General features: G+C 32.5%; 2 protein-coding genes across 2 annotated transcripts; one reads left to right on the top strand and one right to left on the bottom strand.

The window, feature by feature from the left end:
• The first annotated feature begins 4,381 nt into the window (after window positions 1-4,381).
• LOC146530248 (uncharacterized) lies at window positions 4,382-6,230 on the top strand. Its single transcript, XM_085200248.1, has 2 exons — window positions 4,382-5,520; window positions 5,666-6,230. The coding sequence occupies exons 1-2, from the start codon at window positions 5,503-5,505 to the stop codon at window positions 6,149-6,151; spliced, it is 504 nt and encodes a 167-aa protein (XP_085056374.1). The 5' UTR covers window positions 4,382-5,502; the 3' UTR covers window positions 6,152-6,230.
• Window positions 6,231-6,706: 476 nt separating this feature from the next.
• Window positions 6,707-8,129, bottom strand: LOC146530247 (uncharacterized protein F54H12.2-like). The gene is made up of 2 exons (XM_085200716.1): window positions 6,925-8,129; window positions 6,707-6,740 (listed from the first exon to the last, which is right to left on the bottom strand). Exons 1-2 carry the CDS (start codon window positions 8,127-8,129, stop codon window positions 6,707-6,709), a joined length of 1,239 nt encoding a protein of 412 aa, XP_085056842.1.
• Window positions 8,130-15,164: the final 7,035 nt, after the last annotated feature.

Here is a 15,164-nt window from a genome sequence, read left to right as displayed (position 1 = left end):
GCCATAACAATGGCCCCGAAGTGGTTCATGAGGGCTTCGTCCACCGTTAGCCGGTTTATAGCTATTCCCTCATGAAAACCGTTGACTAAGATCGAGGCCATTGTTCGCACTCTCTTTGTCGCTTTCGTGCCAAGGCGGTGCGCCAGCTTCTCTCTTAGATCTTTCGCGGCCTCTACTGTGGTTGTCGCTACTACTTCCGTGTCCTCATCGAAGTGCTTGATAATGTGAGTTGTCTTACCACACCCCGGAACCCCATTTACCCAGGAAAGTTTTGGTAGCTCCCAATTCACGAAGGCTGCGCCCGGCTCAGGATCGCTTGAAATGGCGTTTGCCATTCCGAGTATCCTATCGTCCAGCATCACCCTCGTGCATTCGGCCACTACTACCACTTGGTCGCTCTCTGATGTTAGGAATTTGGGGGGATCGTCTACTCTTTCACTTTCGACCAGGCCTATAAAGCCCTTGGTGCTGCTATAGGCCGCCATGTACTGTCCCGTCATGCTTCCGTGAATGACACGGGAGCTGACGTTGCCATAGATGGCGGCTTTGGCTTCATCGAGTTCTACTTCCAGGATTTTGAAGTTCCCTCTCTGGAAAGTCTGAAGGATCTTTTTACAGACATTGGTGTTTACCTCGCGGGTTGCCTTTAATGTGGCTAAGAACTCGATGAACGCATTTATAGCATGTTCCTTTGGGCTTCTGGCTATTTTTAGGTCAGGTAGTGTTATGTTGCCTCTGCTGTGCTCTAGTACGCCTTCGTGGTGTCCTTTTTGTTCCCGTTGATTTCGGGTATCGAAAAAGGCTTTGACCTCTCTCTCTTGCGTACTAGTTTGGCGCGCAGTCTTAGAGGCAGAACATTTTGGAGTTTCTTCGACTCCCGGAATGTCCTCTCTTTCTTCGGTGCTGGTTTGGCGCGCAGCCTTAGAGGCAGAGCATTTTGGGGTTTCTTTTTCCCTTGGAGCGACGACTCCCAGAATGGCCCTCGCCAAAGTCCTCGAGATGTTATGTTTGGGGGTAGGTGTGGTCTTGCTTGTATGTACGTTCGATTCTCAATCGGACCCCCATCGAACCCATGTACGTTCGATTCTCACTCAGGGAAACGTGTAATTGAATTAATCCGTTAAGGTAAATAGACAAAGAGCAGCGCAATGTCTCGAAATTGAAAGAAAAGCGAAAAATTAAGAACGGAGTGTCTTAACTCTAATTTCCCGCATATCCTGTTATATACGGGATACAGTGAAGACCATAAAGTAATAGAGAGATAGTTTTATTTTAAAAAGGCGTCTTTCGCATATAACTCATATTTATTCGGCTCAGCTCGGGCTATAAATGTCATCGGAGCTAAACGAGTCCATTGGGGTTATTCTCTCCTGTAAATTGCATATTGGTTTTAGAATGCACTGTATTCTGTACTTACTTGGAATTCGTTTAGGTCACTGATATTTTTTATTTATATAAAAAACTAGCGGCCCGCCCGCGGCTTCGCCTGCGTGAACTACGTTATTATTAATTTCTGTCTCCATGAGTACCTACGTCCTATAAGAGTCGACCATGCAAAATTTGATACTCCTAGCATTTGTAGTAACGAAGTTTCATACAAATTTTCAACCCCAAAAACAACCCCTTAGAAGTCGAATATTGCAAATTCCCGTCTTAGCGAGCACCTACGTCCTATAAGTAACTCCTATGCAAAATGATTTTTTGATTGAGATTCCTAGCACATGTAGTTTCTGACATTTCGTGATGAGTGAGTGACCTTTCGATTTTATATATGGACCGTTTATTTTGAAAGTGGTGTAAGTCCATTTTTGAGAAAAATGAGCTATCACGTAATTCATGCTTAATTTAATGTATTTTTTTTATATATAACTAGTCCGTGTTTAATTTCTCAAAAAAAACCCATATTTTGAACAACTTAAAATCGGTCGGTAAATGAAATTGCATAATCATCGACGTACTAACCTTTAATTTTCTCGAAACAAAAGAAAATGGACTTACACCACTTTCAAAATAAACGGTCCATATATAGATGACAATATTTTCGTAAAATATAGGCCTTAGTGGAGCAGTGGGACAGAATGTAGCTGTAAAGGCGATGGTCGTGAGTTCGATCGTCTAGAAGTTTGGAATGAATTATTATTATATCCTTGCTCGGATAAAAAAACAAAAAATACTTTGGAATGTAAAAATATGCTACAAACTTATTTGAAAGTAGGTTATGTTGAAAAATAATAAAACGAAGAAATAAATGATAATAGAAAGCAATTTATTTATATATTTTAGTAATCATCGTCTGCAACTTTATTTGCATAAACTTTAAGAGGTAAGAAGGAAATTGCTGGATTTTCCCGTTCCCGTAGGAATTTCAACTTTATTATTTTTGTGTCGTTATCATAGCGAGCAAATGAAAATATTTAATATTTAATCTCCCGAATGGGAATCGAACCTACGATCGTTGCCTTTAAAGTCACTTGCTACGACGGCTTTAAAGACAATTATTTATTACAAAAATATAATATAACTGATATTAGATGCATAAAATAAAAATGTCTTTATCTACACAGATTCACCCATCAACTTAATGAACATTCGAACTTTGAAGCTACATCCGTTATTTGGTACGATTATTACGAAATATAAGTCGGAAATTATTAATGTTAATATTTCGACGATATAGGAACTGCACTCCGCTTGGAATTACCGCCAAATATATATCGACCTAATTTACTTGAATTTCAACTAATAACTAAAGTAAATATATTGGATACCGATGCTTGGAGCAAAATTAAAGTGCATCTTCATTAATATAATATGTACCTACCTAGATCTTTTTTGTTAGCTTCACGTTTTTTCCCGCATTTTTCGTCCTATTTCCGAAACACTGTAAGTTCTGTTACGGAATTTCACTCACATTGTCGTAGCAAAACGGGAAAATAAATACATAAATACAAGCGTGCGATTGTTGTTGATTCAATTTCCATTTGGGGGAATGAAATATTTCACATTTTCATTTTCTACCTCTGGTAACGCAGCAAAGCGCGGTGTTGAGTTCCTCTACTCAACATGCACACCTAAATGTAAGAAATTACTTGATCGAGAGGTGAAACACAACATACACTGTTTCCACCGCAATCAGTTAAAATTTAAAATAAAAGTCACAATATTAATTACCATAATTACTAGCACTACTTTATTTCAACGCCAATAGTGCGACTAAATACAAAATGGACGAACGTAAAATTACATTCTATATAATAAATATATTAATTAAATCATTCCCGAAATCAATTAACTATTGAATGTGATGATCAAAAATATATTCCCGATTTAACTTATCATCGAGTCTTTAGCGAGGACGATTTAATTAATTTTCTTTATCAATAAATCTGTGTTAACATGTATGTAGGTACTGGTTGGTTTATTTTCGCATACATTATACGAGTATTTTGTAATTAACTATTAAATTAATTATTAATTATCTCTCGTTGCAGTCGTGGTGCATCTGTAAGCTTGACGGGGGTGGGCTTGTGGGTTCAGTTCCCAGTTGGGGGAATTGATTTTTTTTTATTTCATCTAAGACAACGCGTGGCGTAACCACCTTAAGATTTGAACTTACAATTATCGTTAAGAAATATCTCAACTACAATTTTAAAACCATATCATGGCGATTAACTTACTCAAGAAATGAAACATATTCAAATAATGAAAGAAAATGTTTTAAGCTACTTTTAAGAAATTTCCTGAAATATTCTCAACATTTATCCTTTTCAGCGAATACTGAAGTAAAAACATGTCTTCAAAAACGTACTTACATTAGCAATAGTACTATATTTAATACATACGAGAAATTTGAAGTAAGTTTAGTACTTTGGTAAATGATTGAAAAAAAATGGGGGTTAATGGGTCTATATATAGTAAATATTAAAAAATCAATAAGATATGTAAATATCTTTACACTTTAAAATATTCCATTAAATTAATATTCCAATTATGGCATGAAATTATTTGAGCATCAAAATCGGCTTATTAACGTTGAAATTTATAATGAATTGGCCTACATTTCGTAGCAGAAGATAATTTATACGAATTACTCAATTGCAAATTATTTTATTAATATCTTAACGAAACACGTATTAGAATTCTATAATATAATAATAATAATTCTCCAAAGAGAATATAGAAGACGGTTAATAAAGTTAGTATAGTCTGTGAAGGTAGTCGTTGCCCGCGGCTTTACTTCTTGGTTTGCGCAAGTCAAGCAAATGGAATAAGAATATTTAATAAATGAATTAGACATTTAATAGAAAACGGTAATCCCATTACATTATACATAATTTATATAATTTGTAGGGATCCCTTAGAGAATTACTTTGTTGTCAGTAGTTGGGATTTGTTGGTTCTGGCGCACGCGCCAGAACCAACAAATGCGCTAGAACACGGGAGTGTGCCAGACCCCGCGCGTCAACTTGTCGATGCTTCGAAATTAAAAAAAAAAAAAAAAAAAAAAAAAAAAAAAAAAAAAAAAAAAAAAAAGGTTTAGCCCCCCATTTGAATCGATTGCGCCGGGTCCCAGAGCTGTAGCTCTAACCGTTCCAAAGATAGTTTTTCGATTTATTAAATGCCACTAGACGCGTCTCTTATCAGTCACCCTCATCAAGCTCGGGCCCGGCCTTATCGCTCGCTTCCCCGAATTGCTAACAACGAACCTACGTCACAGTGCCCGTCTCTTTGTCGCTATGTTGCCTAACAATTTGTTTATTAAAAACTTCTCATTTAATATGCAATTTCTATCATTTTAATTTAATAAAAATGTCTAACCTAACCTAACCTACCGAAATCCTGCAATTTCTATCATTTTAATTTAATAAAAATGTCTAACCTAACCTAACCTACCGAAATCCTGCAATTTCTCTCATTTTAATCAAAGCGTCAGAAACCGCGATACAGGACTGTGTGTTAGAATCCGCGATATTAAATCGCTTTCTACAAATGATTTTCTTATTACAATCTTTGTGAATTTATTTAGTCTAAATACTTCCATTGTATTTTTTACTATATAATGTTTCAAATAATGGTGCGCCGATGTAACAATATTTTGTTTATTAAAACTTCTCATTTAATATATATATTTTTATGAAATCTAACAATAAGAAATCGAAATGAGAGTATAAAAATGTAAAGAAATGTTCAACCTAACCTAACCTAAGAATAAAAATATTTTGTTTATTAAAACTTCTCATTTAATATATATTTTTTATGTATTTTTTAGTTGTTATTGTAGAATTTTAGACATGCTCAAACTTGTAACATTTACTCATAAGTGATAAGCATACAGTTTGAATATTATCGTTATCACTTCCGGTATTTTAATAGGTTTGTTCCGCTACATTGTGCAAGTTAGTATAAAACGACTGTGTATCTTTTTTGGATTCATCACTAAGTTGTTCAGTGTCTTCTTGTTAAGAACTATTGTGCGAGTGTTGTCTAGTAAGTGCTAACCACATGGAAACCATTATGGATGTGAGTATTACTTTTTATTCATGTTATTTTGTATTTTACTATGATTTTTTACAACTTATGTTTTTTACCACTCTCTAACGTTTTTTAGATAGCATAGAAATTTATTTTATTTTATACTTATTTTCGTTTGTATTCATTGTTGTAGCTTACGTGCTGCGTGGGTGGGAATAAGACAGAATATGAAGAAAACACATATAAACAGTATTACTTCTCAACATCTGACGATGAACGTACCTCACCATACCCTATCAAGAAACGAGAGAGATCAAAGAGCAGTGACTCTCTAAACGAGTTCTTTCAAGAATCTCCTCCGAAGATAAAAAAGACAAAACTACGTTCTTCATCGGTGGGGCGAGCGACGAACGATGGTACCTCATATATTACTACCAACGAAGATGATGGATCCAATGCAACACATCTCATAAAAATTGAGATATTTGAACTGAAAAAACTGGTTGATGTACCACCGGAGGAGCACTGGAAACATGCAGATGTGAGGGTCAAATATTATAACAAGAAAAATAACAAAAATAACCACCACCAGCTTACACGAAAGTTGGTACATAGTATCACCAAAGAAATTTCTAGTGCACCAAACCTAAAAAAATATCACTTTAAACAAAAAGACTAAATAAATTATTTTACTAAAATTTTACTTTGTTTTATTTTCATCTGAAAGGCATTTTAATAAAACCAAATAATATTTTTTACATTAGCATTTATTATTTCACTCATACATATTTTTTTACATAATGTTATTCTTGTTTAAAATAATATAAAAGATTGAAACATATCGTTTAACAGAAGATCATTATTATTTGTATCTTGATTAAACATTGCAACAAAGTTAGTGAGAGACATACCTCTACGCTTAAGATATATATATACAAGACAGTATTCGCCACAAAAAGAAGAAAAAACATTTTGAATTATCTTATTGCTATATGTCCATCTACTTGTATTTCGTTTTAAAAATGATAAATGATAACTATTTGGTTTTCGACCAAAAGTATCGAAATATTCCCCAATTCCATTTGTACCTATGTAAATTGCTATCCAATGTGAGCCTGGTTTTGTATCAGGATCTAAATTACTGATCAAATAAACAGGAGTTGACATATGAACCGGCAATCGATTAGCAGCAAAAACATTTGATGTTAAGGTGGGATGTATTGTTTTTAAATATTTACTTATCTCTAAAGTATTCATGATATTTACGTCTATAGCACACAAAAGTTATCAAATATATAGAATATATCACATGGAGAATGTTATTTTATAAGGCCTACAGTCTATTAACTACTAAAATCTACACTTACGTTTCTGTTCTTGTCTATTTCAATTAAATTATCAAACTCAGCATAAACAATACAATTTATTGTTTGAGTGAGAGCATTTTCAAACCTTACTTCTAACCTAACACTCCCGTGTTTGATTAAATTCCAATGCGAAGAGGTGTTTGCAGCTAAATCAGGAGTTAGATCAAAGGCCATCAGACAATATCCTTTTGGATATCTATCTCTGTTGATACCATTACCTTCATTCAAGAAGTGAATACCAGTTCCCGTAAATAGTGTATGATACATAAGAGTATGAACTCCATTACTAAACGTTGGTTGTAAAGTTTTTGATGGTATTTGCATACCATCGATATATAAACTAAACGTATTAATACCGAAGTTATCAAAATCGTATGGGTTTTTAGTATAACTACCGTTAAAAGCTGTGTTATTAACAAATCCAATAATACACCGTTTAGGTATTTGTCCAAGGAAAACATTGTCAAGTGTTTTACCCTGAACACCAGATGGAATTGTTAAGACTTTTACTTCAGCTCTTGTGATTGGATATTTTGCAGTTGTAGATGCTAAAACTTTTTGATGAGCAAGCAGTACACTCGGATTTATTCGAGCTTTACGAATCATAAGAGTAGCATCAGTGATTGATACTTTTACTTTTATATCATTTGTTGAAGCCATGAGGTTAAAAGAATCTCTTGATCTAACTAGCTTTATACACATTTCAACACCATTTATCAGAAACTTTTCTTGATTAAAAATATCTCCATGCAAATGTCCAATCATTTCCACTTCTTTACTTTTCTTTACATATTTTTGTCTTTCTGTGAATCCTTTATTTGTTTCATCAGTATTGTTCATTTTCCCAGCAGTATCTTCATACCACAATCCGCATGTAAGATGTGATTGTTTCGCATGTGGAGCATAATTTAATAGAGTTTCTATGTAAGCACGATATCCATATGTATTATTTGGTGGAGACATAAGTTTTTGATTTAAATAGACATCTAATTGACTAAAAAGAGAGTGAAGCCAATAATTGACTGGAGCTACAACAGTTGTATCCTCAAGAGGTGTTAAATCTTGATTTACTATTTTTGCTTTGACATGAATTAATGTATGTGACAAATCAATGTAATCATCACCAGATCCAGGAATTTGAAATTCTAATGGCCCATCGTCGCTGAGTGATGAAATTGGTTTGTAGTGAATCCATTGTCCATTTTCTATGCTTGTTTGAGTAGATGGTAAAGCGAATAAGTCCAGTTCGGATTTGGCACATTCACAAGAATGATTATGTAAAAACGACATTATTTTTAATTTGTTGAAAATATATCGTCGTTGTTGTAATTTAATTTATAATTTCTTTTAGCTCTTTTCAATGTTCTCCCTTTTAGATTCTCCGACTGAATGAGACTTTGTAGGCGACGTCTCTTGGTTTTGTTACCTGATCCTGTCATCACTCGATCTATTTTATCATCAGCTTTTCTTTTTAAATTTGAAGTAGCTTTCCTAAAACGTTCTTGCATCGATTCATTTAATGGTTTTGCCTGTACCATGTCTGATAAAAGTCCTACACCAGCATTCAATGCCTCTTTTCCAATCACTCTTGCTCCATTCGACAATAGAGGTAGAACTGATCTAAACAACCCACCCAAAAAACTTCCAATACCATGACCACGCTGATGTGCCGCACCCTTATAGATAACTCCAATTCCAGTTCCAGCTTGATGGATGTAATATTGTTGATATGGACAAATATTATCACTACGTTTTTCGTACATAATTTTATTTAAATTAGTTGCGTTTGAAATGTAACTTAACACAGCTCGTTCCAAATTCAAATGGTATATTTTCTCCGGTGTTAGACCTTATATCTATTTCAATTGTATCAAACTCTCTACGCATTACTGGGATATAGTGTGGGGGCGAAAAAACGTGCATTTTGTTAGATCCATATGCATATTTAACTGGATCCAAGGAAATAATCCGTAACAATGAACACATTACATCTCCCACTATTTGAGGTTCTACGATATCACAGTAAATTAATAGTTGTGATGGTAAACCTAAGTAAAGGTTAGCTGGAAATTTACCTGTAGTTTTAGTTCTTACATCAGTATTTGGATCAAAACCAAGCTGAAGACTCAACTTTGAAGAAAACTTTAGAGAAATGAGGTCATCGATATTTCCAGTTAAAGTGATGTATTTTGAAATTTTATCGTAGCGTAGTTTAAATGATTCTCTAGAATTCAGTGCTGATAGAACATCCTCTATATTTTCATAACTAGATGCTGGGATATGATCTTTATAAGTAACAATCTGTGGTTTAGCTTCATTGGGAACCTGCTGCTCTCTTTTACTTATGTACATTATATTTTGTTTACTTTGGACAGTGAACATAGTACATGGATACTGAAATTCTACAATTCCTACCGACCATTCTCCTTCTAGTTTGATAGATTTTGGAAGTTTTGTTGAAAAGTGTGTCGTCTTATTATCAGGAAAGTATAAAACTGAGCTGTTACTAAGTAGTGTTAAATAAAAATCTTCGTTATTCATGACTCTAAGCTCGATGCTAATATCCAACTGTTAAATTTATTCGGATAACCTTTCCACTTCACGAACAACTCCTTTCTGAGACCTGAATACCGAGTACGAATAATTTTATCTATTTTGTGTTTTGTAGTGGGATCATATGTTACTTTTTGTAACTCTTTTTCATAGAATGTTCCTATTATAGGTTCATCTTTTAAATCTTTTAAAGTATACACTAACCACGGCGATCTCTCTATGACTGATGTAATTATAAATATTTCATCACTCCAATTTGTTTCATATCCTTTTTGAAATATGTGTTTATATTTTGTTATTCTAACATGATCACCAATTTGAAATTTACAAATGGTTTTATGCTGACTATTTGTGTTACCATACAAATTACGCCAAACTGTCATTATATTATTATGATTAACATCACAAGGACGCATCTTAATACTTCGATGAATGCTATGGTTATATGAATAAAGCAAATCTTGTAAAATGTCAACATATCGATAAGTATTTTTATGTGTAAAATATCGCCACATTTTCATTTTCAATGTTCTCTGAAATCTCTCAACAATACTGGCTTTGATATCAGGATTGTTCGTCGTATAGTAATTAATATTTCGCGTTTTTAAAAATTGCTGTACATCTTTTGACATAAATTCAGTACCTTTATCAGATTGTAAGTGTTTGGGAATAGTGTTAGCTTCTAAAAATATACTTGAAAAACATTTTTTTATAGATTCAGAGTTCTTTTTTTGCAAAGGTCTAGCAAATGCGTATTTACTAAAAACATCGATAACACATAAAATATATTTATTTCCATCATTATATTCACTGTAATTTCTCATATCACTTAAATCAGCTTGCCAAAGATCGCTAATATTAGATAAAACATATTTATTTCTCGAAAATCGTCGTTGAACAGGCTTATGTAAGGTATAAGTTTCTTGAGACTCCAACCATTTTTTTATATCTTCTTTAGTCATTTTACTTTTCATTGCTTCGGATAATTTATTTAAACTACTATAACCAGCAGGATTAGAAACATCATAATAAATATTTTTGATTTCTAATAAGGGGTCCATCTTTCCCAAGCAATTTTTCGTTTTACTTTTTCTTCGTTCGATTTTGGATATGTTTGAGGAGTTAATTGATTTGTGGTGCTTGAAGATTCCGTCTCAGCTTGTGACGTTTTCCCAAAATCAGGTGTCTTTGACATAACATTTATGAAAGTTGCTCGTTTAGGATTTCCTATATAACTCAATGGTACTTTTAAATCCTTCAAAACTTTCGAAAATTCTACCCAACCTTGTGGCGAACTGTTTTTGAGTGGTCTTACAACATCATTGATTAAGTCAACAATATTACTTTTATAAACTTTCTTGTTGTCTATAAAAATTGTACCATTATCGTTCCAATTAATCTTATTTTTATTTTTTAATAAAATATCAATTAACAGCTCACCTTTTATTTTATATGTCTTTGGTATGAGTTGAAGCAGTTGAGATTTAGTGTAATAGTCATTACTTTTGTGTGGAGTATTCTCATTAATCAGTCTTTCGTGTGTTTTCAAAGGCTCTTCTTTAATGTCTACAGTTTTTTTTGTTGTTGCATCTTCTTTTATATAATTTTCCGACTCAGCAAAATTTACTAAGGGTATTTCTATTGGTTTTCGATCTTTAGCAATAAAATACAAATATCTCTGAAGAGTTTGTTGATAAAGTGACCATTTCTCTCTGTCGTCTAATTTAGTTTTTAAAACTTTACTCATTTCTTCATCAAGTTGTGATAAATTGTTAACAGTAGTATGAGCATTATCTTTCTTAAGTTTCTCCATTATTTCAGGTTCAATTAATATCATTTTCTTTGCGTTGTCCATTTTTATTCTAAATCAATGAATTAAATAGTGCACCCAAAACTGTGCTCAAGATAATTGGTAAGAAAGTTCCACCTTTTTGTATTATAATATTTTTTCTAGCTTTGTTCTTTGTCTTTGAAACAAGCTTTCTTAAAACATTCTTATACTTATCTAATTTATTTTTGTGTTCGTCTTGCAGCGGAATTTTCCCTTTCAAAACATTGTATATGCACTCACAAATGCAATCGATTTCTTCTTTATTACAAGCGCCAAGTAAAACTTTTCTATATTTTGGTTTTAAGCTATGTAACGCTCTTAAAAACTCTTTATGTGTCTTTACTCTATGTGTCATTGTTTAATAATGATGGAATTGTCTTTAGAGTTATTGTATTTATATCCCTTCTTAGGAATGTAACAAATGGTATATTCATCAGGAAATATGTTAGTTTTCATTCGATAAATATCATCTGTATTTTGTTTTAAATCTATCATCAAGTATCCATGTGGTTTACTAGTGGCATCTTTGTATGCTTCTTCAACATATTTAGGATTCTCAGGTACTATTTGACGAGCAAGAAAACGTATTTGAGTTTTGTCTCTAGGATTTTTAAAGTAAATGATGTAGCTAGAATTTAACGATATATCACGTTGCCCTTTCCCTTGATGAAACAAGTTTTGCGTTATGTAGAATACACTCAAGTTTCTATGATGACTTCCTTTAGTAAAAATATCAACTATGCGCCCATCAGATTCTCTCATAAGGTCGTCGATTATAATCAATTGGGGATACTTCCCATCAAACATGTTCAAGTCAGGAATTCCTTGATAGTAATTAACTCCACTTAAATTGTATAATGGTTGCATTTCATCGTAACACCATAAGATAGTGTTAAATTCTTGATTACAAACATGATTTATGTTTTTCAAAAAATCACATACAAACTTTGATTTTCCACAACCACTAGGACCCGCTATAATAGCAGTGAAAGGGTGTTCAAAATGAAACATGTTAAATGTAGTAGGATACGTCTATTCAGTTAAAACGTAAAACTAAATATGTACATATAATAAAAAATACATAACATTTTATAATATATTTTCTTAACTAATACAATAAAAATGACGTCTTAATACTATTTTAACTTATAATGACCCCAAGCTAATGTATCTATAGAGTTATGCAAAATATGTCGCTTGGTGTCGTTGTATGACAAACAAATTTTATTATTTTTTTGTGTAAATATAACATGTTTGATGCTTCTAAATCTATACATTTCAGCAAGTTGTATTTTTTTATTAAATAAACATGATTTATAGTCACTAACATTTAATTTCTTAGTTACACTTTTATTAACCCCTTTAGCTTTGGTGATAGTACGATCTTCGACACTCATTGCATACATTTTTGATCGCAATCCAACAAATTCAGTAAGAATTTTTCCGTTGTTCTCGTCTTTAAAAAATCCTAATTTCTTTTTATTTACTTGAGGAAAGTGAAATTGATTATTTGAAGGATAATCAGAAGTATCGAAATATGAATTTAAATCTTCCTTAATTTCTTTGTAAAAATCACCGCAAAATATTTGGTATATCAGACTATCAGTATCAGTATATAACAATTTTATGTTGGTAAATTTATTTTTCATGTACTGATAGTGAAAGTCATACATTAAAGTCTTGGATATCTCTAATATGCTAAAACCTAAATATATGGGCTTATTATAAAACAATTTAGTTTTGCGAAGTTGGACTGCGACCAAATTTTCAGAAAAAATGGAAAGACTGTGGAATTCGGGGCGAGCAATGAGACTCTCAACACCTTTGATTTTTCCATGATTTTCCCAATGTGTTAATAATTTCACGTTTACTCTTTTTTCGATATTTTCCATTGTCTTTCCAAATACAGAATTATTCATCAGCTTATAAAAATCTTTTTCAAAGTCGGATGTTGCTAAAGTTCGTAATTGAGTGTTTAATTCAATATATTTTTTTAACCAAGGTTTTTGCTTGAATTTTAATACTCTATGAACTTTTTGTACTCGCAAACCATATTTCTCACATTGCAAAAGATTTCTATAATGTATAACATATTTTTTTTTGTTATATAAATTAGTAACTAATTTAGATTCTTTCGAATTACCTACACAAATATTTTCTGGACACAATGGAAAGTCGGAATGAGCATCATGCAAGCTATCGGGGTATTCTAGATCTACTTCTAAAATATATCCAATATCAGAGGTGATTGGTACATTATAATTTACATAAGGATCTTCCCATTCAAAATTGGACAAAGGCAAGTATTGAGACATAGCCCACCCATATAAATTGTTTGCATCAAGATAAATTAAATATGAAATAAGATCATTACTATCAAAAGTTTTCATGTGTGGATTATTTGCTTTTGCATAGCGATTACTGCATTGCGATATGCCTCCTCTAATACTGGATTTGACAAAAGCAATTTTGTCAAAATCTGTCAATAATTCTAGTTCAACTTTGGTATATTTTAACATAGCATCCCAACTTAGCCCTGGAGCGGTATAGTAATGAGCAGGATCTAAATCGTAAGTCTTCATGCAAACATTTCTAAAATTTTCGAAAATATCACATAAAAGTATTACATCAGTTTTTAAATAAAGATTAGAATAGTCAGCCATACTTTGACAGTGGAAATGAGACCATACTTTTTGAGCATGATTATAATCATCAACTGAAATGCTTTCACCAGTCAATGTACTAGCGAAACACTCAATTGGTGGCAAAGATGATAATTCTAATGATTTGAACGAAGTCATATGTTCATATGGATAAACACCTTTCCGCTTTAACAACTGAAAGTCTTTATCAGAGGGATATTGTTTTCTCGTTTCTCGGAACTCATTGTCATTAAGATTCTTAGCTAGTGAATCTAAACTACTTGATAAAAATTTGAAAGAGTCAATAAACCTCAAACCAACCTTTTTACCATTTACATTCAGAATTTTTGAGAAAGAAATATACTTTTCTTTATTTTGTGGAATGATTTGTACCTCACCTTCGGCAAAATTTAATGCATGTACAATAAAATGAGCATCGTAATTGCTCAGATTATGTAATATTATAGGAATAAATGAGGTATTATGAATTTTTTTGCTACAATTCTCATGGCATACACCTATAAAAGTACCTAAATGCCAGTCGTGATCGATATATCGTTCATCCTTTAATTCACTCTCACATATGTAACATATAGAAGCTTCTTGTATTGTTTTGTTGTCTATTTCTGATAGAGGAAGAGGACATTTTTGAAAAGAATTAGCTCTACAAATAATTTCTATATCTTTATGTAAACTTGTCAAAAATACGTTAGCACAATTTTCACCGGTATAAGTAACATATTTAGAAAGCTTATTATCATATGAACATTTGACATAATAACCAAAGCTGTACTCATCATGTCTTTGAACGTTGGTAGTGAAAGATTTAAAAGGATCATTGGAACATGAATCGATTGGATTGAGAAAAGATTCAAAATCTGCGTAAATCACAAAGGGTACTCTCTTTTTCTTTTCATAACCTTCGAATTTTATCTTATCACTTGGTACATTTTCACCACGCCAGTTTTTTTTACTTATATCTTTATTTGGAAGATCGGTTCTGACATGTGTACAATCATTCAATCTATGTCTATCGAGAGCTTCCTGACTGTTAAAATAAATAAGGCAACCGTCACAAATGTAAATGGCATTATTTCGTGATGTAACCTGATGACTCACTAAACGAGATAAATTTTTTATATAGCAATAATGCCCATTACTTCCACTCGTTATGTAAAGTAAATTAATATGAATAGGTTTGAGGCACTTTGTAAAATATAATGGACCAACCACAGAGTTAGACTTACTCAAAGCATTGTATTCCAGTCCATAAACGTTAACACTCAAATTATTCATCTT

Source organism: Heliconius melpomene, chromosome 17 (genome assembly GCF_056956725.1).
Source record: "Heliconius melpomene rosina isolate 202511_hmr_F chromosome 17, ASM5695672v1, whole genome shotgun sequence".
Classification (NCBI taxonomy): domain Eukaryota; kingdom Metazoa; phylum Arthropoda; class Insecta; order Lepidoptera; family Nymphalidae; genus Heliconius; species Heliconius melpomene.
Note: the sequence above shows the minus strand (reverse complement) of the source record. Positions and strands in the feature narration are given on the sequence as shown.